This window comes from Syngnathus acus, chromosome 5, assembly GCF_901709675.1.
Source record: "Syngnathus acus chromosome 5, fSynAcu1.2, whole genome shotgun sequence".
Taxonomy (NCBI): Eukaryota; Metazoa; Chordata; class Actinopteri; order Syngnathiformes; family Syngnathidae; genus Syngnathus; species Syngnathus acus.
The window spans coordinates 13,366,067-13,392,156 of NC_051091.1; the positions used below are offsets into that span (position 1 = coordinate 13,366,067).

General features: G+C 49.2%; 2 protein-coding genes across 7 annotated transcripts; one reads left to right on the forward strand and one right to left on the reverse strand.

Moving 5' to 3' along the window:
* Positions 1–1,089: 1,089 nt before the first annotated feature.
* LOC119123429 (phospholipid transfer protein) lies at positions 1,090–20,588 on the forward strand. The gene is made up of 16 exons (XM_037252553.1): positions 1,090–1,231; positions 2,811–2,943; positions 3,007–3,106; positions 3,658–3,786; positions 3,862–4,017; positions 4,080–4,143; positions 4,267–4,422; positions 4,493–4,672; positions 4,754–4,813; positions 6,982–7,146; positions 7,218–7,285; positions 7,353–7,395; positions 7,738–7,801; positions 7,872–7,948; positions 8,012–8,145; positions 20,530–20,588. Exons 1-15 carry the CDS (start codon positions 1,202–1,204, stop codon positions 8,090–8,092), a joined length of 1,506 nt encoding a protein of 501 aa, XP_037108448.1. The 5' UTR covers positions 1,090–1,201; the 3' UTR covers positions 8,093–8,145; positions 20,530–20,588.
* Positions 20,589–21,145: 557 nt separating this feature from the next.
* Positions 21,146–25,185, reverse strand: khk (ketohexokinase). Of its 6 annotated transcripts, XM_037252587.1 has the most exons (10): positions 25,033–25,185; positions 24,913–24,990; positions 24,655–24,771; positions 24,250–24,383; positions 23,927–24,061; positions 22,164–22,236; positions 21,949–22,095; positions 21,691–21,779; positions 21,377–21,534; positions 21,146–21,308 (listed from the first exon to the last, which is right to left on the reverse strand). In XM_037252587.1, the coding sequence occupies exons 3-10, from the start codon at positions 24,754–24,756 to the stop codon at positions 21,205–21,207; spliced, it is 942 nt and encodes a 313-aa protein (XP_037108482.1). In that variant the 5' UTR covers positions 24,757–24,771; positions 24,913–24,990; positions 25,033–25,185; the 3' UTR covers positions 21,146–21,204. The 6 variants fall into 6 exon arrangements, with proteins under 6 accessions (XP_037108482.1, XP_037108481.1, XP_037108479.1 ...); XM_037252586.1 differs by having other exon boundaries at positions 24,913–25,185; XM_037252584.1 differs by lacking the exon at positions 24,250–24,383 and having other exon boundaries at positions 25,033–25,184.
* Positions 25,186–26,090: the final 905 nt, after the last annotated feature.

The window sequence follows — 26,090 nt, forward strand, 5'->3', positions numbered from 1 at the left end:
TTGAGATGCAGTGAAGTCTTCCACATTTTGCATAACTGCAAATGTACACAGAACCGACCATCAAGGACCAACTTGTCCGAGCCACTAAGCATTCACCCCCCCCCCCACACACACACACAGACGCTTTGTTGACAAAACGTTGACTTCAAGTTTTTTTTTTTTCCCCCAATTATACTGTTGCCTTCAAGTCTGATGTTTGCCGTATTGAAGGTGTCAATGGAATAAAGACCCCAGAAAATGTTTTCAAGGTGCTTTTTATTGGCATCTTCACAACATGTTGATGCGGCTCCACCAGGAAAACCCAAAAACCGAGACAAACACTGAAATGGGGAAAATCAAACAAAAACACAACTCTGTCATACAAATCATTGTTCTAACACAGATGGCACTGAAATAAGATTTTTTCTCCACTTTGGAATGTGATGTTTTCAACATCTTTCATGTGTGACTGCTGGGATAGGCTCCAGCAAGCCCGTGACCGTCGTGGGGACAAGCGCTCTAGAAAATTGATGAATTTTGAATTGTTTGACTGTGGATTTTTTTTTTGTACAACAAATTAAAAAAACTGTATTTTGATGGATGCCTAAAAAATATTGTTAGAAAGCCAAATTCAAATGACAGCACAGTACAACAAATACATGTCATCATGTCAGACAGACATTTTTGAGATTTGTCATGAATGTATACTTTTTTCCTGTGGTTTTTCATGTGTTTAATGAAAAAATGTCAACTCAGATTGTGCCAAGATATTTTTATTTAGGCTTTGTGAAATTTTCTGGCTGTCATGTTTATTTAACAAAAACTTAATGTTTTGATTTTTTTTATAATACAGAATGGCTCACGAGTTTCCATACATAAGAAAATCTGGAAACTTGGGGGTTAGCTTGACATTGATGCGTAAGAGAAAAAAAAAATTCATTCAAACACTAACCCATTCACCACTACACTAGAGCGTGAGCGAGCACGGGCACACTTTGGAGTCAACATCCTCAGACGCACATGCGCGCGCACACGCACTATAACAAGGCAAACTCCACACACGCGCACCCAAAACCTGTGTCCCAATTGGCAGACTGGGTCCTCGGAAGGCCGCATTTTGAAATGAATGGCGTAATTTCCTGTACGAGACGACCGCACGTGGGGTCCGAATTCACCTCAAACTTGTACCAAATGGCCAGGGTTGATGCTGGGGTAGCCCAAGATGGCCTTGAAAGCGTTCTCCGGAAATGACGTAAGGTGACCAAAAATGCTACCTTCAGACGACGAAGCAGTCTTTAAATTTGGACATAGCAACGGAGTTTGCGAGGGAGCGTCCTGGAAAGTTGTGCTCTTTTCCGAGACGTCCCCATTTCAACCTCCTCAGTCAGTGTGTTAATGTCGCACGTCCTCACTCATGCGCGCGCCCACACACAAGTACACAGTGAAACCCCCGCAAGCGGAGTCAGTCCTTAGGGGCAAATCGAGAGCGAGCAAGCGTGCTGAAGTGAAGACATCTCGAGGATTCTGAAGAAGTTGTGAGTGTGCCTCTCATTTGTGAGTACTTGCAACATCTGTACACACGCGACTTGACAGATGTGGACACATGATGGACAGGTGAGATTGTGGCAACCAAAGTCTGCCTTTTTCAATATGTCGACTTGGGTTTTCAGGTTGTGGCGTTCGTTGTCTGTATTCTATAGTTTGTGTTGGTCTGTGTCAGTCTAAAATGTTTGAATCTTTTAACAGTTGTTAATGCCCCAGTAACATTAGCCAACTATTTTGTCTTCGTATTTTCATGTCTATGTCACGTGTAGCAGGCAGAAACATTGTACTTTGGAACCATACCCCCAGTTAAAACCCTTCATTTTCAAACCCTTGTTTGAATCACTGGCACTAATTCCAAACCCTCATTTGAAACCCTAAGCCAACTAACACCCTACACTTTACTTTAATATTCAAACCTTTACAACTTTACGCCTGTATTCTTTTCCTCTTTTCCTTTTGGCTTTTCCCCTCAGGGGTCGCCACAGCGAATAATCTGTTTCCAACTCACCCTATCCTGTGAATCCTCTTTTCTCACCCCAACTAACTTCAACTAATTTTAAGCCTGTATTCTAATTGCTAATTTGGCACGCTCACCATGGATTAACAACCTCGTTTAAAACCTTAACCTCATTTTGGAATCCTACCCATAGATCAATTGCTGGTTTTTTTTGTGTTTGCTACTGTCTGAGTTAGGTGCTCACTGAGCCGGTAAATATGATCTTATAATATTGGGCATGATTCAAAGTTTTTCAACCAAATATCATATGACAGGGCCTCGCCACAAGGGTTAACCCTAACCCACACTCCAACCCTAGTTAGAAACATCAACCCCGAGTTTAAAATCCTAAGCCTTCTTTAAAAGTCTCACTTGAAAGTGGATCGAACGCGGCTTTTCAAACGTTCCTTCTTGAGAGCGAGAGCCATGGTGGTTTGGACCTGGAGAGCCAGGAGAGGTTGACGGCTGGGAGGACACGAGGACAAAGTGGGCCGGCGGACAGCCAGAAGGCAGCCAGGCGTCCCGCTCGTCTTCTCAAGCGTTGTTGTCCATCTAACGGACGTCAGGAAGCGCCACGAGATGACAAATAGGAACAAAGAGGAAGCAAATGAGGACAAATGTCGGCAAAGGCGTCCTTAGAACACTTCAGCCAGGCAGAAACATTGTACTTTGGAACCATACCCCAGCGTGTGTTTTGCGAGGAATGTTTTGTAAGAGGTTACTGGAGGTCACGTCAACTCAGCATTTGCACATGATGCGATGTGTCCTTTCTCAATATTCTTCACTGCAGGCTCTGGCCTTCTGCATGGCGTTGACAACCCGGCCCCGCCCCTTCCTCCTCGTCTGCGCACTGACGTGGGCGATGGTGGTTGCCGAGCCGGCCGGATGCAAGATCCGCATCACGGACAAAGGCCTGGACATCCGTAAGACCGCTCGCCCGCCCGCTAGTTGCCCATGAGCTGCCTGTGTTGTGTTTTTGCCTATAGTCAAGTGGGAGACGCAGAAGTTTGTGGCGGAGGAGCTGAGCAACATCAGCATGCCCGAGATGAGTGGCAAGGAGGGAAACTTCCAGTACACCGTCAGCGAGTGGGTAGTGGCGTCAGGCGCAGCGACACCTGTTCTCGCGGCGCATGTGCGCATCCCTGCACACTCCAACTCAACAATGTCCACTGTAACCAAAGTAGCACTTCCGTGCCATGCCACAGCATGGCACTCCAACATAATGGTGGAATGTGATCATGTCACGCAACAGCCCAATGCTACGACATAACACATTGACGTGACGCTATCAGCTAACGCCACAACCAAACACTGCACGGTAACACTGTGACACCATCAAACCACGTAATGTTGTCATCTCATGCTAAGTTGTCAAACTGCTACGTGCTCTGCGGCGAAACGCTATAGCCTAATGCTACGTTACGATGCTATGGAGGGAAGCTACACATCTGGTTGTCAGTCTGTCGCTCCATGACAAAAGCTACGCTGCAACGGCATGGGAAGCTGCAGTGTAGCACTGTGCCCTAATTCCCCAAGGGAGCCTTTGGGCAAGGGGCTGTGGCCTAACAGCAGGCTAGGGCATATTAAATGAGATGGCGCAGCGTTGTGGCCAGCTGACTGTTGCGTGCTTTATCCAGTGTGAAGATCACAGCTCTCAACCTGACTTACGCCGACTTGAGCTTCTCGCCCGAGGCGGGCGTGATGTTCGACGTCCAGAACTCGTCCATCGCGCTCAGTTTCCACCGACAGCTCCTCTACTGGTTCTTGTGAGTTCTGGTGCCGCCGGTGGCCAAGCCACAAAATGGCTCGCACTCGCTAATCAATGATTTCTAAATCATCAGTTACGACACAGGAAAGATCGAGGCGTCGGCCGAGGGCGTCCGCATTAACGCAGCACTCGGCTTGGGCCGAGACACACGCGGACGCCTCAAGATCAACAACGTCACCTGTGAAGCCAAAATCCAGAGGATGAGGGCAAGGTTTGGCGGGACGCTCGGGTAAGGAGGTCGTCGCTGATGTCATCTGTGACGTCATGGCCCACGTCCTGATTTACCCACAGGAGAGTCTACAACTTCCTGGGCAAGTTCCTCACCACCGGCATGCGCTTACTCCTCAACAAGCAGGTCTGTCTGTGAGTCCCGTTGCCGCCATCACCGCCCATCTGTCTTCCTCTCATCAGTCTTCCTCCCGCTGGTGAGTACCCGCTTCCTGGCATTTAACGGCCAGCTGTGCGCCTGCGCATGCAGATCTGTCCGGCCTTGCAGCAGGCGTCTCTGCTGCATGTCAACTCCATGCTGGAGAGCATTCCTGTGAGAGCGGAGGTGGACAGCTACATCGGGATCGACTACGCACTGACAGACGACCCGTTGGTGACGTCTCGGAGCCTGGATATGAACTTCCGAGTAGGGCGCGGTGCGAGGTGCGCGGCTTGCAACACGTGTGTGCATGACGCGTGCCGCCTGCTGTTGCCAGGGGATGTTCTTCCACCTGCGGGACGACGAGCATGACGCACTGGGCAACTACGCAGTGGAGCCCACGATCCTAGAGTACGACAGGATGGTCTACTTGGCCCTATCGGAGTTCTTCTTTGACAGCGGGCTGTTCTCCTACTACAAGGCGGGAATTTTCCAGATGAACATCACCAACGACAACGTGAGCCACCGCCACCAGCACTTGATGAGGCTTGCCGGCCGGTGAGCCACAAAGGTCTTTGACTGTTTGTGCCTTTGGCAGATGCCCAAAGATTTGGAGATGCTGCTGAGGACAACCTACTTTGGAACCATCATGATGCTGGCGAGTGGCATCGTGTCTCGGATGTTTGTTTTTGCCGTGCTTTTGCCGCATTGTCACCTGCACCTGTGATGTCTGCCCTACCCTTGTCCCCCGACGTCTCTTTCTGTGTCTTTGGTGTTGCTTATTCCACATCTTGGGTGTGTACGCTTTCCATGTATCTCGGCTTTGCGTGCGTTTCAAAGCGTTCCCCTCCTTTCAACGTCTTCACCTATCGGCCATGTCAGTCAGTGTTGCTGTGTTTAATGTGCCCGTTTTCTGAGCATTTTTCACGTGTCTTTGATATCCGTGTTTGCGTTTTTTCATTTGTCTTCTCAAGTCTGTTTGCACATCTTTACTATCCATTATCAAGGGTCTTAAATGTACCGTATTTTCCGCCCTAAAAGGCGCACCTAAAAACCTAAAATTTTCTCAAAAGCCGACAGTGCGCCTTATAGGCCAGTGCGCCTTATATATGGATCAACTGATGAATTTGTTGATCCATACTGGTTGTACACAGTGCTCTGCCAAAATGTTTCAGTACGTTTTAGTACGACTAGTAAATTACAAGGTCTCATCGCTTCCCAGCATTACGGCAACTGTAGTCAGGGGGCGTCACCGAATAGCTGTTGTACCCGCGAGGCTATTTCATGTCAAAATAGGCTGCTCTGTTAATGTTTCGAGTAAATCTACGGATCGATATGGAAGGGAAACATAGGTAAGTAGTACCAATGCGTTAGATCGAACTTTAGTCAGTTCCGATCATTTTATAGGAGATCGTTTGAGAAACGCGATTGTTTACACTTTGCTGAGGCTCATGGGAGATTGCGAGCTGAGGCTCGTGAGACTTTGCGGATGGCTAATGCTATTGCGATAGCTGCTATACGTACCAGGCTATTTCATGTCAAAATAGGCTGCTCTGTTAATTTTTCGAGTAAATCTACGGATCGATATGGAAGGGAAACATAGGTAAGTAGTACCAATGCGTTAGATCGAACTTTAGTCAGTTCCGATCATTTTATAGGAGATCGTTTGAGAAACGCGATTGTTTACACTTTGCTGAGGCTCATGGGAGATTGCGAGCTGAGGCTCGTGAGACTTTGCGGATGGCTAATGCTATTGCGATAGCTGCTATACGTACCAGGCTATTTCATGTCAAAATAGGCTGCTCTGTTAATTTTTCGAGTAAATCTACGGATCGATATGGAAGGGAAACATAGGTAAGTAGTACCAATGCGTTAGATCGAACTTTAGTCAGTTCCGATCATTTTATAGGAGATCGTTTGAGAAACGCGATTGTTTACACTTCGCTGAGGCTCATGGGAGATTGCAAGCTGAGGCTCGTGAGACTTTGCGGATGGCTAATGCTATTGCGATAGCTGCTATACGTACCAGGCTATTTCATGTCAAAATAGGCTGCTCTGTTAATGTTTCGAGTAAATCTACGGATCGATATGGAAGGGAAACATAGGTAAGTAGTACCAATGCGTTAGATCGAACTTTAGTCAGTTCCGATCATTTTATAGGAGATCGTTTGAGAAACGCGATTGTTTACACTTTGCTGAGGCTCATGGGAGATTGCGAGCTGAGGCTCGTGAGACTTTGCGGATAGCTAATGCTATTGCGATAGCTGCTATACGTACCAGGCTATTTCATGTCAAAATAGGCTGCTCTGTTAATGTTTCGAGTAAATCTACGGATCGATATGGAAGGGAAACATAGGTAAGTAGTACCAATGCGTTAGATCGAACTTTAGTCAGTTCTGATCATTTTATAGGAGATCGTTTGAGAAACGCGATTGTTTACAGAGGGCTCGTTGGTTATTGGCTAGTGGATGCATACCGCAACCCTAGTCAACCTCAGTTTGATGCAGTATAGCTTCTATTTTATGCGCCTTATAAGCCGGTGCGCCTTATATATGGACAAAGTTTTAAAATGGGCCGTTCATTGAAGGTGCGCCTTATAACCCGGTGCGCCTTTTAGGGCGGAAAATACGGTATGTTTAAATCACTGGTGTGTCTTTGATGCTGACCTCGTCACACCTCTTTAATCTTTGATTGCATTTGAGACGTGCTTTCCAGTGCATTTCTTTGACTTAGGTCTTTCCAGTGTGCTTGGATGTCTTGTGTTGTGTCGTCGATGTCTGTCATTCAACCGGCATGCAAAGCGTTGACTTGCGTTGCGTTTGTTAGAATCCGGCGTTGATGGACTCGCCCGTGTCTTTGGAAATGGCTGTCAATGCACCGCCAAAGTCCACCATCAAGACGTCCGGCGCCACCGTCGCCATGACGGCTGTGGTCAAGGTGATGATGATGCCTGCCGGCCAGCCGCCCATGCAGCTCAGCAGTATGACCATGGTATGCGCACTTATCCTCCTCATGCCAAGAGTCCTCGAAAGATCAGGATATTGTCTTCTGTGCTTCTCCAGGAAAGCAAATTTAACGCCAACGTTTTTATTCGAGGAAAACGCTTGGCGGTACAAGTAGACCTGCGCAGGTACGCAAGCACGCAGTCGCATGCCCACAAGTGCACCCGTGTGGACCTTCACCTTTGATTCTTTCAGGTTCAAAATCTACTCCAACCAGTCAGCGTTGGAATCTCTGGCAGTAAGAAAGGCTCGCTTCTCTAACATTCTTGATGTGTGGTCTTATGTCTTTCATGCCTGCTTTTCAAGTCTCAGATTGGTCTGTCCACTGTGATGCCACCCCCCTGCCTTTGAAATCCAAGCGTGTCTACGGCATTTCCATTTTCAATGGCTTGAAGTCTATTGTTGGCATATGTCTTGAATGTGGCTGTCTCCTCTGTTTTTCATGTGCGGTCTCTTGTCTTCAGACATTATCTTTGATGTTTGTGGTAGTGTCTTTGGAGTGTCCGTTTTTTGCATCTTTGACATGTGTCAGTTGTTGGCATCTCCTCGGGTGTTGATGTGTTCCTTTGACATCCGTCAGCTGATTCCACTGCAGGCTCCTCTGAAGACCATGTTGCAGATGTCCGTGGTACCTCTTATCAACAGTAAGGCGACATCAACGCACGACACATTCCAGTCCACGCTCGTCACGTGTGTGCGCACCTACCTTTCCAGACTGGATCAAGCGAGGTGTTCGTATTCCTCTGGCAGATGGGATGGACCTCATCGAGGAAGTGGTGGAGTACCACAATGTAAGTGTTTGCGTGCATGTGTGAGACACATCCACGACCGCACTGACCCGTGGCACCCTGCAGGGTTTCATCGTGATTGGAGCAAACCTCCACTTCAACAAAAGCCTGAGGGAGATGGTGGCCATCCCTGTTGCTGCCAAATGAATACGCACCGTGCGTGCGTCCATCGGCCTTTGTGTTCACACACGCACACACACACACACACACACACACACACACACACACGTTAATAGGAATTGTTAGGCTACGGATTTTAGTTATTGATCTGACTCCAAATTGCAATCAACACTTAACACAAGAGTTATGTCCTAATCCACACACTGGCGCACCTAACAATTTTAAGAGTTCGTTTCGTCAAAGAGAAGACCAGTAGATCAATTAGGCTGAATTTACCAAGTATTTATTCCTGACAAAGCAAACTAATACAGGCGCCTGGGTCCCCGGGTCCCTCACACTAAAGCTCGTGTGTTCTTGTGACCATCAAGAGACAACACATTCTTCCGGATTGCCCAGTTATAAAGAAACACGATATGAATATTCAAACATGCAAAACATTGTGAGATGATTGGTCGATGGCCGTCTCCTCCTCACGGGATGTTATCGCTGAGTGCAGCTGTTCTGGTGGTTGGGTTTTTCCAACCACAAGGACGGGCACCTAACAATTTTGCGAGTTCGTTTCGTCAAAGAGAAGACCAGTAGATCAATTAGGCTGAATTTACCAAGTATTTATTCCTGACAAAGCAAACTAATACAGGCGCCTGGGTCCCCGGGTCCCTCACACTAAAGCTCGTGTGTTCTTGTGACCATCAAGAGACAACACATTCTTCCGGGTTGCCCAGTTATAAAGAAACACAATATGAATATTCAAGCATGCAAAACATTGTGTGATGATTGGTCGATGGCCATCTCCTCCTCGTCTGGGTGTTATTGCTGCTGAGTGCAGGTGTCGGGCCTCAGGTGTCGGGCCTCAGCTGTCTGGCGGTTAGGTACGACCACCAGGACGAGATGTTATTCTCGTTCCTCGCCGGCCTCGAGATGTTCAAATAAGGTGTCTGGACCGATGAGACATCCTTGAGGTGTTCTTGTTCGCCGTCCTCCCTGTCTGGGACATCATGTTCCACAACACTTCGTAGAAAATTAGTTCATGCAGTGGCCTTCACATTCCTTAGCGCCCATCATGCAACTACGCGAGCACACCACTACTGAAGATTATATTGATATGATTATATATAAGTCTAACGCAGCCTCAATAAAATGTTTGCAAACTGCAGAAAGCCTATATTGATATGATTATGAGTCTAGCGCAGCCTTAATAAAATATGTTTGCAAACTGCCGAAAGCACATTTCCCTTTAGAATGTAAATATGAAAAAAAGTACACACATGTATACTGTTGTGTAATTTTCAGCGGTTATTCGAGGCAATAAACCAGTGTGGAAAACAAATTGGTTTTTGGGTTTCTTTTTATTTTCAGAACTTCAAATAAGACACAAGTGGAATAGAACAGTCTTGTGGTATATAAGAGGAAAAAGAATCATGGGAAAAAAATCTTAACCCTAACCCTGCAGACAGGACAAGATGAGGAATTTTTAAGTGTTTGTATCCTGCCCTCCAAATATGTTGAATGTCCAAAGACAGTAAAGCTCAACCATTTTCACTCATCAAGACTCTGAAGGCCAGGTTGAAGGTTGACTCCAGGTTTAATAACAAGGAAAAGGGTGAAACAACGATGCCTTGTATAACACAAAATGTAGGTAGTAGTTTTGCCGAACTGCAGGAGAGAATAGAACAAGCAGCGTTCTTTTTCAACACTGTGCTGAAACATGCGCTTACTTCCTGATTCTAGTCACGTGACCTACTCTATCTTAACACTGATCACAGACTACAAAGACATGAAAGACATGACATTCCCCGTCTGGCATTTTGCCACAACCTTAAAGGTCCATTATACATTTCTTACTGTTTCTTATCGGGGGCAAGAAGGAGGACCGTCTCGGAGACAGGACGCTGGTACAGTTTTGTCCCGCCCGTCTTGGAGACCTTGACCTCAACTTTACGTACCATGCCATCGTTGCTGGGGAAGACCTGAGTAATCAGTCCCAGAGGCCACTCGTTTCTCACGAGCTGATTGTCTTTGAGAAGGACAATGCTCCCAGGCTGGATGTCTGGGGTGGGAGCCTGCCACTTCTGTCACGGCTGAAGTGATGCGAGGTATTGCTTCTTCCATCTATCCCAGAATGTTTGGGCTAGATGTTGGACTTGGCGCCACTGGCACTTGTGGAGGTCTTTGATCCAGTCACCGACTGGGGCTGAAGGTACACTCACCTTCTGGGTGAGGAGGGTTGCTGGAGTAAGAATGAAAGGATCGTCCGGGTCAGTAGACACTGGAATCAGAGGCCTGGCGTTGATGATCGCAGTGACGTCCGCCATCAGTGTGGAGAGTGCTTCGTGGCTGAGTCTCGAAGTTCCAAGCTGGAGGAACATTGAGTCCAGGATCTTTCGTGCTACTCCAATCATCCTCTCCCACGAACCGCCCATGTGAGAGGTGTGTGGAACGTTGAACTTCCATGCACATCCTTGGTCCAGGAGGAACCTCTCGACCGAAGCGTTGTCGACGTTCGAGGGGATCTTCAACTCCTTACAAGCGCCGACAAAGTTGGTTCCTCGATCGGAACGGATGAGCTTCACAGGGCCCCTGACGGCAAGGAAATGCCGGAGGGCGTTGATGAAACTGGAGGTGTCTCAGGACTCAATGACTTCGATGTGGACGGCTTGTACACTCATGCACGTAAATAACACTGCCCACCGCTTACTGTGAGCGAGGCCACCTCTCGTATGGCGTGATGATACGGTCCATGGTCCGAACACATCGATGCCCACGTTCGTGAATGGAGGTTCGGTAGAAAGGCGGTCTGCCAGAAGGTCGGCCATCTTCTGTTTGGGGGGGTGCCATGCAGTTTGCGACACGTGACACACCCGTGGATCAGGCTGCTCACACGCCTTTTGCCGCCAATATCCAGAAACCGGCGGCCCGCAGAGCGCCCTCAGTGAACAGTCATCCCTGATGTTTTGTCTTCTCATGGTGGTGTCGAACCAAGAGCGTTGGTATGTGATGTTTTCCAGGTATGATGAGAAGGGTTTCTCCTCTTGCTGGAGCTGCGCTTCTCTGACACGACCTCCGACCCTCAGCAGACCATCAGCGTCGATGAAGGAATCTAAGGTTTTGAGAGGGCTGTCTTTAGAAAGTTTCTCCTTCTTTCACAGACAGGCGTACTCGTGAGGGTAGATCTCCTCTTGAACTGCCCGGATGATGGTTCTTTTAGACTGAGAGAGTTTGTTGATGGAGATTACTGCGTGGCAGTGATGCCAACCTTTGCAGCCACTGGCTTCGGTTGTAGAATTCTTCTGGAAACAACGAGCAACATGGGTTAGGCGAGCTATGGCGTGGGTCAACGATGTCCAACTTTAAAACTTGGAGAAGCGCTGAGACCCGAGTTGTTTGCTCGACATGGTTGTGCTCATAGTCGACACTAGGGGACGGTTGTCTGGATCTGATGAAGGATTCACGAGCTCGGAGGAGTCTTCTTCAGGCTAGACCTTAAGGGGCTGCTTCAAAAACGCAGGTCCAGACAGCCATCTGGAGTCTGAGAGACGTGCAGCAGTAACGGACCTCGTGGCGATATCTGTAGGATTCAGTTCTATAGACACGTGCTGCCACTGCTCTTCGTCCTCCTTCAGAGGAGGGGCCACTTCTGCGTGTTTGTTCCGAAAGACCTTCTCCATGAAGGTGAGGAAATGCTGTTTCATTGCTGGTTTCCTTTCCATGATGTTCAGGAACGAGAGGTCGTCAATGGAGGGAGCCACCTTATTATCATCCTTTGTTTGTTGAAACACTGTAGAACCCAGCTGGTCGGTTTCTCCGTTGCAGGTAAGTTTCTCTGTGGACTGTCGCTTAGGATGATCGGTGCTTTGGACTGTACCTCTCTTTCACCTGAAGGACGTTCAGGCAGGGTTTGAAGATGGAGGGGCATTTCTGCTCCGTAGTCCTGGTATACAGGGCGTTTATGGTGTCAGGCTTGTGAACCCCTCCCAAACACACATTTCCGACGATCACCCATCCAAGGTCGAGTTTCTGGGCGAATGGAGCATCTCTTGGACCGTTCACCTGCTTGCGGACTTTATGGGCCGTTGATGATGTCTCACCCAAGGAGAAGCATTATGGGGGCGCTCTGTTCAAGTTTGGGATGAGATGAGCGATTGATTTCAGGTGAGGGTGGTTGGATGCAGCATTCGGAGTTGGTATCTCGGATCTGTTGTTTGGGATTTTGTTGCATTCTACAAGACTTGGTAGGGGAAGCCTAACTTTGCCGTCCATGGATTCGATTTGGTAGCCCGGAGCTCTTCTCCCCATGGTTTCTGTCACTCCAGAGTATGTGCGGAGAGAGTATGGAGAAGGGGGTCCTTGGACATTGAAGGTGTCGAAGAACTCGGAACGAGCCAAGGATCTGTTGCTGTGTTCATCAATGATTGCGTAGACCTTTGTCGCTTTCTCACGATGGTTGACAGGGTAGATCCTGACAAGGCAGATTTTAGAGCATGATCTGTCGCTCTGATCTCCACAGCAGACATCGGTGCAATTGCTTGTGACCTCCGAAGGAGCTGTAGGGGCTAGCTCCCCGCCATGCTTTGTAGTGGGGGCTGGCTCCTTGGTCTGCGATACTGGTCCAGGGTGAAGTGCAGAGTTATGTTTCCCACTCCCGCATTCAATGCATGTGGCTGTATACTTGCAGTCCTGGGCCATGTGCTTAGTAGACGTGCAACATTTAAAGCGGATTCTGTGCTCTTTCAAGAACGCTCTCCTCTCCTCTATGGGTTTCTCCCAGAAAGCCCGACATTTCCTTAACAGGTGGGGCTTTTTGTGAATAGGCCACTGGCGATCGGGGCTCTCGGCTCCAGCGCTGCGCTCTGCAGCACCGACGTCCGTGTGAGAGATCGGACAGTACAGCCAAATGCAAGTGAAGCAGTCTTTATTGTGGAGGGAGAGGGGAACGCTGGGGAGAGCTGAAGCGGCGATCAGGCGAGGCTGCGCTCGTCGGGGGTGGTTAACCGGATGGCAAGCCAGGTGAAGGAGCTGTCGGCTGGGCTTCGCACTGGCGAGGACTGGACGTGGCAGACGGGTGATCTCCAAGTAGAGCAGTTGTGGAAGGGACCGGTGTGCACGCAGACATCACGAGACAAGCTGACAAGCCTTGTCTCGCTGGCCGCGCTAATATAGCGCTCCCAATCAGCCCGCGACAGGTGACAGCAATGCAATCGTGGTGACAAGGGGGCGTGGCTGGACGACACCGGTGCGTGACAGTCCGTCTTGTGGACTGAGATCTCCCTTTGTCTGTGCATTTCCGTGTTCTTGCTTGGTTCAGGAATGTCCGTTTGGCTAATGGCCTTGAAGCTCGGGTCATTCATGATTTTAGCCTGATGTAAGATGAAGTCCACGAAAATTCCGAAGGGGGGGAATGAAACTCCATAACATTGTTTGTAGTTGAATCCGTTAGTCCGCCACTTCTCTTCCAGGCTAAAGGGCAGCCTTTGAACCAAGGGACTTATTCCTCTGCCTGAAGGCTTAGAAGAGTTCCATCTGCCTTGGCTGCTCTTAATTCCATCAAGAGGTCACCGAGCTCATGGAGCTTTGCACAGTCTTTGTTGGTGATTTTTGGGAAATTGTTGATGCCTTTGGAAGAGAGCCTCTTTCGACTACTTCAGGGGCTCCGTAGCATGCGTCCAGTCTGTCCCATGTCATCTGGAGTCCTCGTTGGGGGTGATTGGCATTGACATCCCTGATACGCTTTGCATGCTCTCCTGACTCTTTCCCGAGCCACTTCACCAGGAGATCCATCTCCTCGCTGGGAGTGAGATTGAGTCCTCTCACTGCGTTTTGAAAGGACGGTCGCCAAGCTCTGTAGCTTGCAGGCTTGTCGTTGAATTGAGTCATACTTGTAGTCCAGCTCGCGACGGGCGAAATATCTGACAACGTCGTTGATACCTGATTGGTCGTGCTGGTTGCTTTGGGGTGTGTAGTTGGGCACGGTAGGACGTGATGGACCCCGGTATCTAGGTGTAGCTGTATATGTGCCCTGATGGCCCTGTGTATCTCTTGAGATAAGAGATGTGATAGGGGCATGTTGTGGCCAATGAGCTGGTAGTCTGTTTGCCGGTGTATAGGTGAGGTTGGCATCAGCCGGACCATTCTCTAGTATGGGCCGTGGAGCTGTAATAGAGTTACCTGGCACAATATCTGCACGTAGATATGTTTCGTCACCTTGCGGGGGAAGATAAGGTGCTGATGCAGACTCTACGTGTAGCCATCTTGCCTCGTCGTGAGAGTGTAGATGTGGTGCCATTGTTGGCTCTGTGAATCGCTGTCCAGGCTCGTCTTGAGAAAATGGTTGTGATGTCAAAGTTAGCTGAGTACGTAGCTGAACAGGCTCATCCTGGGAGAGTACACGTGGCGGCGCTGGGGGCTCTATGTATAGCTGGTTAGTGTCATCCTGAGTGAGAAGGTGCGGAGGCGGGTTGGATAATATGTTTAGCGAGTCAGTTTCGGTCGGAGCGTTTTCTGCCCGCGCGGCGGTTGAACACTCCTTGGACTGCTGAGCAACATATTCTCTGGTCCGTTCCAGTGGGTTAAAGGGATTCTCATCGAGTTGAATCTTCCTGCTACCTCGCTCACTACCGTTGATGCTAGCCGCTGCTTCTAGAGCCTCTGCTTTGGCCTCAGCCGCAGCCACGTTTTTCTCTAATGATAGCTTCTCCATGCGATCCACTAATTGAGCCTTTTCCATCTCCATGTGTGCCTCTAATTGTGCCTTGTCCTGTTGTAAATTTTTATTCTGGTATCATGCAATGTATATCTCACTAGTAAGCCTAAGTGTGACCGGGTCATGTTCGGGTCAGGTTCGTGCGGGATTGTTTGGGGCTTGGTCCAGGAATGTAGGCTCATTGGCACCAGACACATCTGGTTTCCATTAACAACTGCTAGGATATGCACCGTGTAGAGTTAGGGAGGCTGACTGGGGGGTCATAGATCATCCAACAGCCCCGTGTGCGCGCACCCGAGTGAAAGGAGGCGCGGGGGTATAGGTTTTAGGGCGAGAGTAGACAAAGGGACTCGACATCTTGGCTAGGGCGCGAGGACACTTCTCTCTGACATCGGTTGAATAAAATCTTTCCCCAATCAGCCGTGTGTGACTAAAGTTTTCCTTCCCCAAGCCAGCCACTTTTTCACCGTTTGTTTGGAAGACCAGCTGACCATCGAAGAGAATTCACTACAATTTTTGGCGTCACGAACAGTTCTCGTGTCCTTTGGGGAGCCCTCGCCCGCCTGGGTGCGAGCAATGAGCGTCCGGACGGGCAGGCTGAGTTTGAGGTGAGAAGCTTTCACTCACAGTATCGCAATGTGCTCGTGCCTGGTGGTGGGGGGGGGGGGGACGGAGGGGCTCCTAAGGGGGACAGTTAATGGGTCTGGTGTGCCAGTGGCTGGCAGGGGGGGGGGATTTGTCTCCCCTAGCTGAATGTCGGCGAGATGTGGATTTTGAAAGGGGGGAGTAGCCCCAATAGGAAAATGAAAATGTTCAATAGAAATAGAAAAAAGAAAAAAGGCAAACAAAAATGGAAAAATAGCATAAAACTTAATGGGGAATGTGCACAACAGTGTGAGTGACATGTCTGGTGTGAATGATGAATGAGAAAGAAAAATGCCCCGAGACAGAGGGCACGTGTAACAGGACAGGATGTCTGGGACATCGCTGATCGGCTGTCACGACAGAAGAATAATAGAAAGTCCCATAAAACGTGGACTTTATTTTGGCGACAGATCCGGTGGAGGATAGAAATTTTAGCTGTATGACTGGGGCGGAAGCACAGATACGATTGAACACTGTTTGCGACAAGAGACGTGCGCCACCAAGCCACCGGAGGCACAATTCCCGGGACGTGCTGGGACGTTGAGATCGCATCAATGGCCGTACGGGCCGAGTGCGATTTTTGAGATGTTCGGTGGGTGGCATTTGTCTCTATAAAGGTCGCACAAAAAGGGAGGCTTGCTGCAGACCGCGATTGACAGAGCGGAGGATGTGCGCAGCCTTGGCATCCGTAGCTGTGTGAATGAATGTGGGAGAAATACCGGCTGGGTCTGGGACCATGAGTGCCGAAGAGAATGAAGCGCGCAGACCACGTTATTTGGGCACTGATCAGATTAGGAGTTTGTGCAGGTTGCGCGGTTCCCCCAGCTGACCGCTGGCACGTTAGCCTCTTAGAGAGATACTCTTTGGGCAACTTACCGGGGTGAACTGGTGCTGCGGTTGTACCCAAGTCGACACGGTTTGATCCCGATTGTCGAGGGCACTGTAATAGCACACACGCCCTGTCAAAGTCTGATGAAATTTACGGCTTGCAGCAGACCGCAATTGGCAGAGCGGAGGATAGTGCGCAGCCGACATAAATTGGAAAACGTGGAAAAAAAGAGGCCTCAGGGGGTTTTAATATTGGTATACCATGTAAGAAAAGTAATTTGTGTGCACACTGAAGTTAAAATCTGCAGTATAAGGGGAAATACAAGCGGCTCTTAGGGGAAACAAAGTACAAGAACGTGCAAAGGGCATGTTTGTAAGTGCACCTGCGCACGGTAAGAAGCCACAGTATGACTAAACCACATGGAAGCGGTTAGTAAGAAGCTACATGAGAGATGGGTTCGAATCCCTTTGTCTGTGTGTTCTGTGTTCGTGCGTAATCTCTGTAAAGTTTGTGTCAGTCTGTCGTTGTTCGTCTGAGCTCTGTGTGCGCGCTTTGTGTATTGTGCGTGCGTGCGGATGCGTGTGTTAGTGCAGTTGTGTGCGCGCCGTGTGTGTGTGCGTTTATGTGCACACCCTGTGTGGGTGCGGGCGTGTGAGGAGGAAGACGGCCTGGATAAGAGAATGTTCAAGAAAGGAGGGGGCCCGGTGGGCTCCGAGGCGTGGAATGGACACCATACCGGCGGGGGTGGGGCCGGCGGGATGCGCGGGCCTGGCCAGACCGTGCGTCAACATTGATACGCTATTTTATGACTGTTTTTATTTTGATACTTGATTTCTGTTTTTGTGTGTACAAATGTCCGCTGTCAGCAGGGCTATAAGCTCACTGACAGGAGTGCGATGATTTTTGTTTGTGTTGCGAGTGTGTGGCGGACAGTCAAGTTTCAAGGACTTGGGGTGACGGTCCCGGGGCCCAGATGGGAGCTAGAGGTTCCGCGGGCCTGGCTACAATGAGTGTGGTGATGAGGGGGGACACTTTGCAGGTTCCTTTTGATACGTAATGACACATTGGGTGAATGTGTCAAAGGGGGAGTGGTAAAATAGAAATGGGTGAGTAGGTTTCAATTTGTAATTGTGATATACAAAGTTTTTTTTCCAAATTCACTTGTTTTTTAAGCTTTAACAAGACATGCCAGAATTCGACTAGCAGTGATGGAAGGAGCAGAAGAAGCATCTTGAAAGAAAGGGAGTTAACGGGAGACAACAACCTGGAATGGATGCGAAGCGTGGTAACAATTTAGTGACAATAAGGTTTAAGGTTTTTTCAATGACAAGCACAAAGGACAATCATACAGTGATTAGGGAATGGACAGTGGCACAATACACAACGAAAGTTGGAAGGTCATTGAATGTCGGAGGAAGACGGGGCCAGAAACAAGGAATGGGGAAATTTCTGAACGTGTGACTGCATTAAAGCTGCTATTACAGGGCAAATGTTTAATTGTACATTTTAGGACGATTAGTTTGCATAACGAATAATGAAAGGATTTGAGTGGTTGTACCATTTTGGAAAGGATTACATGAGCGTTGTTTCAGAATGATGACTGATTTGAACAGTGAGGTGCTCGAACATTAAGGCACGGATACATAAATGTACAGATCTAGGGAACAACAGTTTGAGAATGCTACGCATCTTTAAACTGAAGAAGGAATTTGGGGGTGGAAAATAGTATTTGGACGGGGAAAAGAGCGATTGAAGTGACATGACTGATGGGACTTCAGAAAGATGACAGTGTGATTGAGACAGTGACATCTGCGGCAGGAAAGGTTACCAGGAACAGGTAGAATTTACATTGTGACTGGGGGGATCTGGCAACGCTGTCGGCACGACGAGAAATGAAGGGAATGATTTATAAGTCCTGGAGTGCTAGGTTTGTTGTTTGTTTGTTTGTTGTTTGTTTGTTTCAGGGACCGCGTGGGCCTCTGGAAAAGAGGGGTAGGTGTCGGGAGCCCTCGGGCGTTCTGATGAGATTTCGATGAGACGATTGACACAGCTTTTTCCTCGTTGCCCCATCATCGCCAAAGAATTATTTGAGGGGGCCGGTAACACTGGAGCTATTGGGTTTGTGTTGCCCCGCGGCAGTGGCGACGGGGCCGGAAGGACGTCCGGCCTGGGCTGCTGCCTTTGCCATTATGACTCCACATGTTTGCACTGTTAACGTCACTTGATACAGACAGTAGCTATAGCTTGTCGTAGGTCGCCTGGCTGCTGACCGGGGCCTTGCACGGGATTCAACGGCCATCATAAGCAACAGGAGGACATTGAACGGACAGCCGGCCCGGGACAGTGCCGTCTAGTGCTACTCCCCACTGACGGCTCAGTGGACTGGATTTCACATCTGCACGCGCTTGTACATGCAAGGGGGGGCAGCGCGACAGGGGGTTTAATTTTCTTGCATGCTTTGATGATTCGTTTTTATATACCTCACTGTGTTACCTCGTTGTTTTGCCATGTTATTTACTTTATGTGACCTCATTTGTTTACCCCGTGGCATGTTTACCATACAACATTGCAATTTGACCGATTTGTATTTGAGGGGCGTGGTTCTGTTTGTTGCTGTTTTTGGGGCTTGTGCTACGCTTTGTGGAATGTGGTGTGTGCCGGAGCTCCCTTCACCTGGCTCTCGCCAGGTGAGAGGCGTCTCTGGGGGTGTAGAATGGGCCTCCCTCTTTTTCCTCGTCATTAGATTGGCGAGGTTTTTTTGACGGCGGTCCGGCAACTTTTTGGGGCTTCTAACGGGCCACTGCAAAATTTTCCTCTTCAAATTGATGGCGTTGTTGATATATTACCGAAGGGGGGGGTGCGGACGGCGTCAATCAGTTAATGGGGTTGGGGGATTCAATCTTGGTCAAGTGTGGTTCCTGAGAGGCCTCAGATTGCTGTCAGGAAGGAATTCGATGTTAAATTAGGTTGAGCTTTCCTAGTTAATGTAACCTTAAGTAGCATGCCTTGAGCATGATTTAGGATGAGACAAATAGGTCCAAATTGTAGAAGAAAACCATAAAATGGTTGGGGGAAGGTTTTTGGATGCACCGATGTCATTTCTTGTCGGGTTGTTGTCGGGGCACTTGTTGTGCCCCGTCAGGGGGAAATGTTGTAAATTTTTATTCTGGTATCATGCAATGTATATCTCACTAGTAAGCCTAAGTGTGACCGGGTCATGTTTGGGTCAGGTTCGTGCGGGATTGTTGGGGCTGGTCCAGGAATGTAGGCTCATTGGCACCAGAACATTGGTTTCCATTAACAACTGCTAAGATATGCACCGTGTAGAGTTAGGGAGGCTGACTGGGGGGTCATAGATCATCCAACAGCCCCGTGTGCGTGCACCCAAGTGAAGGGAAGCGCGGGGGTATAAGTTTTAGGGCGAGAGTAGACAAAGGGACTCGACATCTTGGCTAGGGCGCGAGACACTTCTGACATCGGTTGAATAAAATCTTTCCCCAATCAGCCGTGTGTGACTGAAGTTTTCCTTCCCCAAGCCAGCCACTTTTTCACCGTTTGTTTGGAAGACCAGCTGATCATCGAAGAGAATTCACTACAGTCCATTTTCAGAATAATTTCTTTATCTGTGAAGGAAAGGAGTACTTTCGCTGCCTCAGCTTCAGCGCGGGCTATGGCAGCAGCATTACCAGAGGACGCTTTTGTAGAACATGATTTGTAAGATCTAGACTTCAGTGACTGTTCTTTTTGTCCATCCATAGTCTGAGTTTGGCATTTAACTTTGTTACCTTCTGCGATGAAGACGTTGATTCACTATCCTGCCCTGCAAATATGTTGAATATCCGAAGACCGTAAGCTCAACCATTTTCACTCATCAAGACTCTGAGGCCAGGTGAAGGTGACTCCAGGTCAATAACAAGGGAAAGGGTGAAACAACGATGCCTTGTATAACACAAAATGTAGGTAGTAGTTTTGACGAACTGCAGGAGAGAATAGAACAAGCAGCGTTCTCTTTCAACACTGTGCTGAAACATGCGCTTACTTCCTGATTCTAGTCACGTGACCTACCCTACTTTAACACTGATCACAGACTACAAAGACATGAAAGACGTGACAGTTTGCGTGCATGTGTGAGACGCGTCCACAACCACACTGACCCGTGGCACCCTGCAGGGTTTCATCGTGATTGGAGAAAACCTCCACTTCAGCAAAGGCCTGAGGGAGATGGTGCCACTGCCAAATGAACACGAGCTGTGCGTGCGTCCATTGGCCTTTGTGTTCACACATGCACACAATGTTAAGAGGAATGTAAATATGAAAATAAGTACACGCATGTATACTGTTGTGTAATTTTCATTTGAAATCTTATGGATGGGGCCTGCACACATGAGCAAGCCTAATTTTCTGTTGGACACGCAAGTGATGTGACAGAAAACGTCCATGAATAAGGTTTTGAAGGAGGGTTGTGAACTGATTAAAATAGGGTTTAGGTTTTGAAGTAGGTTTTCAAATTTGGGTTTTCAAACATGTTGAAGGTATTAGTAAAGTAAAGAAGGATCAAGCATAGTAAGGCTTTGTTTTTAGTGACCCCTTATAGTTGTTAAGTATGCTGTTTTCATAAACAAGGCATACACTCTGGTCTCAACCAACTGGGTTGTAGCTGTTGGAATAATTGGATGGTTAGCCTGACCAAGGGCCTCATCATTTATGAGTTGGGGACCACTGGTCTAATAGGCTGCTTTTAGACTGGAAATGCTTTTGAAATTAGAAAAAGCAATAATAACCCCAAAACAAGTTAACTTAACCCTAGCCACGCCAAGAGCATCTCTGGCCATCTGTTTTAGGAAATGAGTCTGATAGCCCTGGCACACGCCAGCCGGGCAAAGCTATGTTAGCATCAGCACGCTAAGAACACGTTTTGCAGCAATTTATTGATCCTTAAGCATGACCGCTCGTCGCCACCAATCAACGTCACATTTGCGTCAGTAGGTCAGCTATGGCATCGTAACCGTGGAAACCGCACTTGGCACCCGCCACACTGCAGCCGAAAGTCAGCGCGTCCTGCAGACTGCAACCTGCCCGCACATGACCAGAGTGTCCGTCAGTGAGCGCATTCCACCTGCGCTGCGCATTCGCCTGTCACCGTTGGCCAGCTTGTGTATGACGGCGGCGTTGAAGGTATCTCCGGCTCCCAGCGTGTCCACCACGCGCTTGGGCGGGAAGGCGTCGGAATGGAGCAGTGTTCCATCGGCGTCTACGGCGTCCGCTCCTTTCTCGGCCCAAGCGCAGATCAGGACAGCGCTGAAAGACACCCAAGGCGGAGCAGACGGCGTTACACATTTCCGACACAAAAGAGGAGCCGAACGCAACCGAGGCAGGTCGAGCTCGATGGGCCACGACGAACCAACGGCTTCGGTTCCAAAGGCAAAGGGAGGGGATGGAAAGGCACGGACTCACCCAGCTCGGAGGCGTCCTCGGAGTCCTTGGAGAGCGCTTTGAGGCGTAGTGAAGCCCAGGTGTCGAGCCACGTCCTTGCTCACGAATACCTGTCGGAAAAGTCAGAGGGTCGCTTGGTCTCACCTGCATGTCACCCAAAAAGCCACTGAGCCTCTTGCAACTTTGTGCTTTGAAATCTTACAGCACAATTAGAAACAAAACATAAAACGACTTCACTCGAAAGCACTAAATGTCGCTGCGGGTAGTTCGGCAGCTGACCACGTCGGCGTGCGGGAAGAGCTGATACAGTTTCTCTCGAGGCTTCTCAATCTCCACGGAGACGGTGATCCTGAGATGACGTGGCAATGCGGCGTTGTGTCGGACCACCGCCGCCATCATCTTCAGCTGCTGCTCGGCGTTGCGCCCCTGCCGCACGCACGGTGCCGGCCTGCTCTGTCACTCGACTGGAGACGGCCCGCCCGAATAAGGCTCACCTCCCAGTGGATCCACTTGAAGGTGGTCAGGTCCAGCTGGCTGAAGTCGTCCGACGTCACGTCTCGGATGTTGCTGCACAAATTGCATCGTCACATGATTCTTTGCTTTGGCGGACACCTGCCTCGATGTTTCCCATTTCCTCGCAGACTTGAGTCCGCCGTGTTTGATCATTTCAAAAACCCCGGCAAACTTGCCATTGTTTGCAGGTTTTTGCCTCACACTCTGGTCGGTTGTTTGCGTTTGGAATTTTTTCAAAACGTTCTCAAATTTCAATTGTTGGGGTGCGTTGAGCTCGGCTTATTGTGGCTTGCTTTCATTCTGACAAATGTTCACATCTCAGTTACTTGTGTCACATGCGGAATGGGGCAGGGCGACCAAATGCAGCTTGGCCCAGGGTTTATTGAAGGGAAAAGGGTGGTGGAGGAGAGGATGATGGGAACATACAGGAAAACAGGGAATAACTGGCAAACAGTAACACAGGCAGGAATAAACAGGAAAACAAACAGGTAGGAAAATGGGACTAACAGGAATGGCAACAGGGACATACTAACAGGACGGGCAAACAGGCACGATACAACATGGAGTAACTTAAGTACAAGACAGGTAACGAGGGGCACGTATCAGCGCGCCGATTCAGGTAGACACAGGCAGGGAGGGGCGAGTGGACAAACGCGTGAACGGACACCATAACAACAAACACGAGAAAACAGTGGAGCGGAGAGGAGACGTGATAACTTGTGGATAAAAAAAAAAAAGATCCACGCGTGTTTAGCATTCTTAAGCTGTATCAGAGGGGAAAAAAAAACATTATTCCAATGCCAATTTTCAATGACGAGTTGATGTTTGCCCCCGATCCACTGCAGAATTTGAATTTGGTTTTGAATTTGTGCACGGCACGCTTTAGGCCTTTTTTTTCCATGGATGAAGATTTGAAGGGGAAAAAAATTGCATCAGAACCTTTACAATCGGAAGGAGCGGCAGCTCGTGGCGTCCACGACTCCATCGTGCGATTCGTCGGGAAACATCAAATGAGGACTTTGCTGCCATTGTTTCAACATTAAAATGTGTTTGGTGCAAATCATTTGGAGAAAGGAGGATTTCTGAATGAAAGATGCTGTCAAGGACACCCACGTAATTAAAAGGCAAATTGAAATGAAAAGGGAGCTTGCCCACTTTTGCTAAGCTAAGCAAAACTGTCGGTAAAATTGCTCGGCTGGCGCGTGTCGGACTCGTCACAGCATGCAACAACGTGACCGAGGACTCCAATGAAAAGCAGGCGACGCACCGTGAAGGATGCAAAGCGACATTTGATTGTCGCACGCTCGTCCAAGCGCGCTGCGCCAAACTCGACTAGCGTGGCCATCAGAAAGCGCCGGGGGCCGCTTGCCGCCACCTAAAAGCACAATGCACACACGCTGTGCGACGGGACCGCGTTTGGGATGGTTGGGGCCGCACGGCGCAGAGGTGCATGGTCTGCAACTTGACGTCCCCTTGACATGGGATGGAGAACAATCAGCGAGGACGGAGAGAGAAACCCATGCGCTCAAAGCGATTCAGAACGATTAGTGCGGAAACGCGTCGAGCGAGAGTGCGCCGCCAAAGTGGGCAAGTGAGCACGACAAAACCATTGATGGAAATTCATCAAGCCAACGGTTGACAAGCAACGGATTTTATCGAGAAGGGCTTGATTAGAAGAGACGGCGGATTGACACGAGGCACCCGCAGCGCTCAGCACGCGCGGAAGCCACCTGCTCGGTCTTACGTGTCGGCCAGGAGGACGGTGCGAGAACCGCTGGACGGGCAAACCACGCAACAGGCGCTGGGAGTTTGGCCCGTCTGCTGCCACGCCACCCGCGAACTGTCGATGCCCCGACGCGAGAAGTCGTCAACGATGAAACTGACACACACACACGCCCGCGCGGGCGGGGAATTCAACCATTGCCCACCCCTCCAAAATAAAAACGGCGGAAACCTAGCCGCCCACACGGCGCCCATGTACTGCAAGCCGGGTGCGCTCCGCACCGAAGTCCTGAAACCTGAGACACGCGCGCAAGAGAGCGCTCACTCGCTCAAAAGCGCACACACCTGTTCATGTGCAGGATGGTGCGACTTCCTGTGGCAGCGTTGAAGATGACGAGCGAGCATGGCGTGACGCCGCCGGCCCGCTCGCGCGGCTGATGCACCTCCACCTGGAACCTCTGAAAATCCTCCAAATAAAACTACAAACCGGAAACTGCTTCATGCCTTCTCTGCCCTCAAAAAGAAATCACCTGGTTGGTGTGCGCACGTTTGTGTTTGTCTTACCTTGTCAGGTCAACGGTCTGGCACTCAGTATGCGTGTTTGTTTGTATGGTTAGTACATGGTCAAAGGTTCCAGCACGCAGTGTGAGAGTGTGTGAGTGAGTGAGTGCGTGTGTGTTTGCCCATTTATTTGAATATGCATGTGCGTGTTTGCCCATTTATTTGAATATGCGTGTGCGTGCGTGTTACCTGGCCACAGGTCCAGCACAAAGCGATCCCATAAATGCGCACGGCGATCCCAGAAGCGACAAAACTGTGCACGAATTGGACGCATTGCCGCCTCGCTGCCATCGCTGTGACACGCACCTGCCACACGCACGCCCACATTCCCGCTTGACGTTAACAGAATAAACAGCCGTTTGTCCATACGCGGGTCATGTCAACATGTGTTGGTGTTGAAATAAACAAAAGTACGATCCTTGGAATGAGCCTTCCTGGCCCGCTCACCTGCTGTCCGAATCTTCTTGGGGAAACGTGTCCACCACGCTGATGATGTCCAGACAAACGAGGCCGACGCACAGAATCGTCTTGGTTTGATCCTGAATCTTATTGGTTTGGTCTTGATTCTTCTTGGTTTGGTCTTGAATCTTCTCGGTTTGGTCAAACATTTTCTTGGTTTGGTCTTGATCTCCGTGCCGCTCCATGTCGCTCGGCAACCTTTGTACTGTTTGCTTAAGCACGTCGACGTGATTGTGATTGCAGACCGCAGAGGTCTTTGTCGCAGGTTGCAAGTGAGTTTGTGATGCGTTAGCGCCCCCTTTAAAACGGAGGCCACACGAGCAGTTTGCATGAAAGCTTCCCATTGTGTCGCACGAATTTCAATGCACCAAACACATCCCTGCAAGCATTTTGACGTCTGATAGACCAGTGGTCCCCAAGCACCGGGCCGCGGACCGGTACCGGTCCGTGGGTCACTTGATACCGGGCCGTCAAGCCGCACAGAAAAAAGAAATATATATACATTTATCGACGATCAATTAATTCAGGTCAAGACGCTCGTCCCGGTTGTAGTGTTGTGACAATTAGACGCTACCCCTTTAAGAGACTGAGGAAGTCAGAGTGTGTTGAACAGTGAGAGAGAGAGAGAGTTGTTGCGGTTCAGGCGAAGTGAGGAGTCAATATTATACTACCTGTAACGGTGCATGAAAGTTATTAAAGCTTCAACTTAAAAGATATAAACTGAGAGGACATTCAGTTTCTACAATGGCGACGAGGATATGACGCGACTGACGTGAACGGATCCCTGCAACGGAGTTTTCTACCGCACACACCTGTTTGCCTGCTGGATCACAGGATAGCCACAGTCAGGGCCGGTTCTAGGAATGCACATAAGAGGGGGCAGTCAGAAATGTGAAGGGGGCATGTTTTTTTTTTTACACATTTTTAACACTGTTAGTGTTTTCTTCACGGCAGTTGTTAGCTGTGTGTCCAGATCTCAACCTGGAGAAGTGGATTGCACTCTGTCAGGCCTCTACACTAAGGCCTGTCCAGCTTGGGTGTCCCACCTGAAGATTAAAGCTTCAGCTGGTATAGCTCTTAGGGTCACTGAGGCACGCAAACCCCCTGACCACAATAAGGTGGCAATCTCTCAGGGGGGGAACATATAATATGAATGTTATATTAAC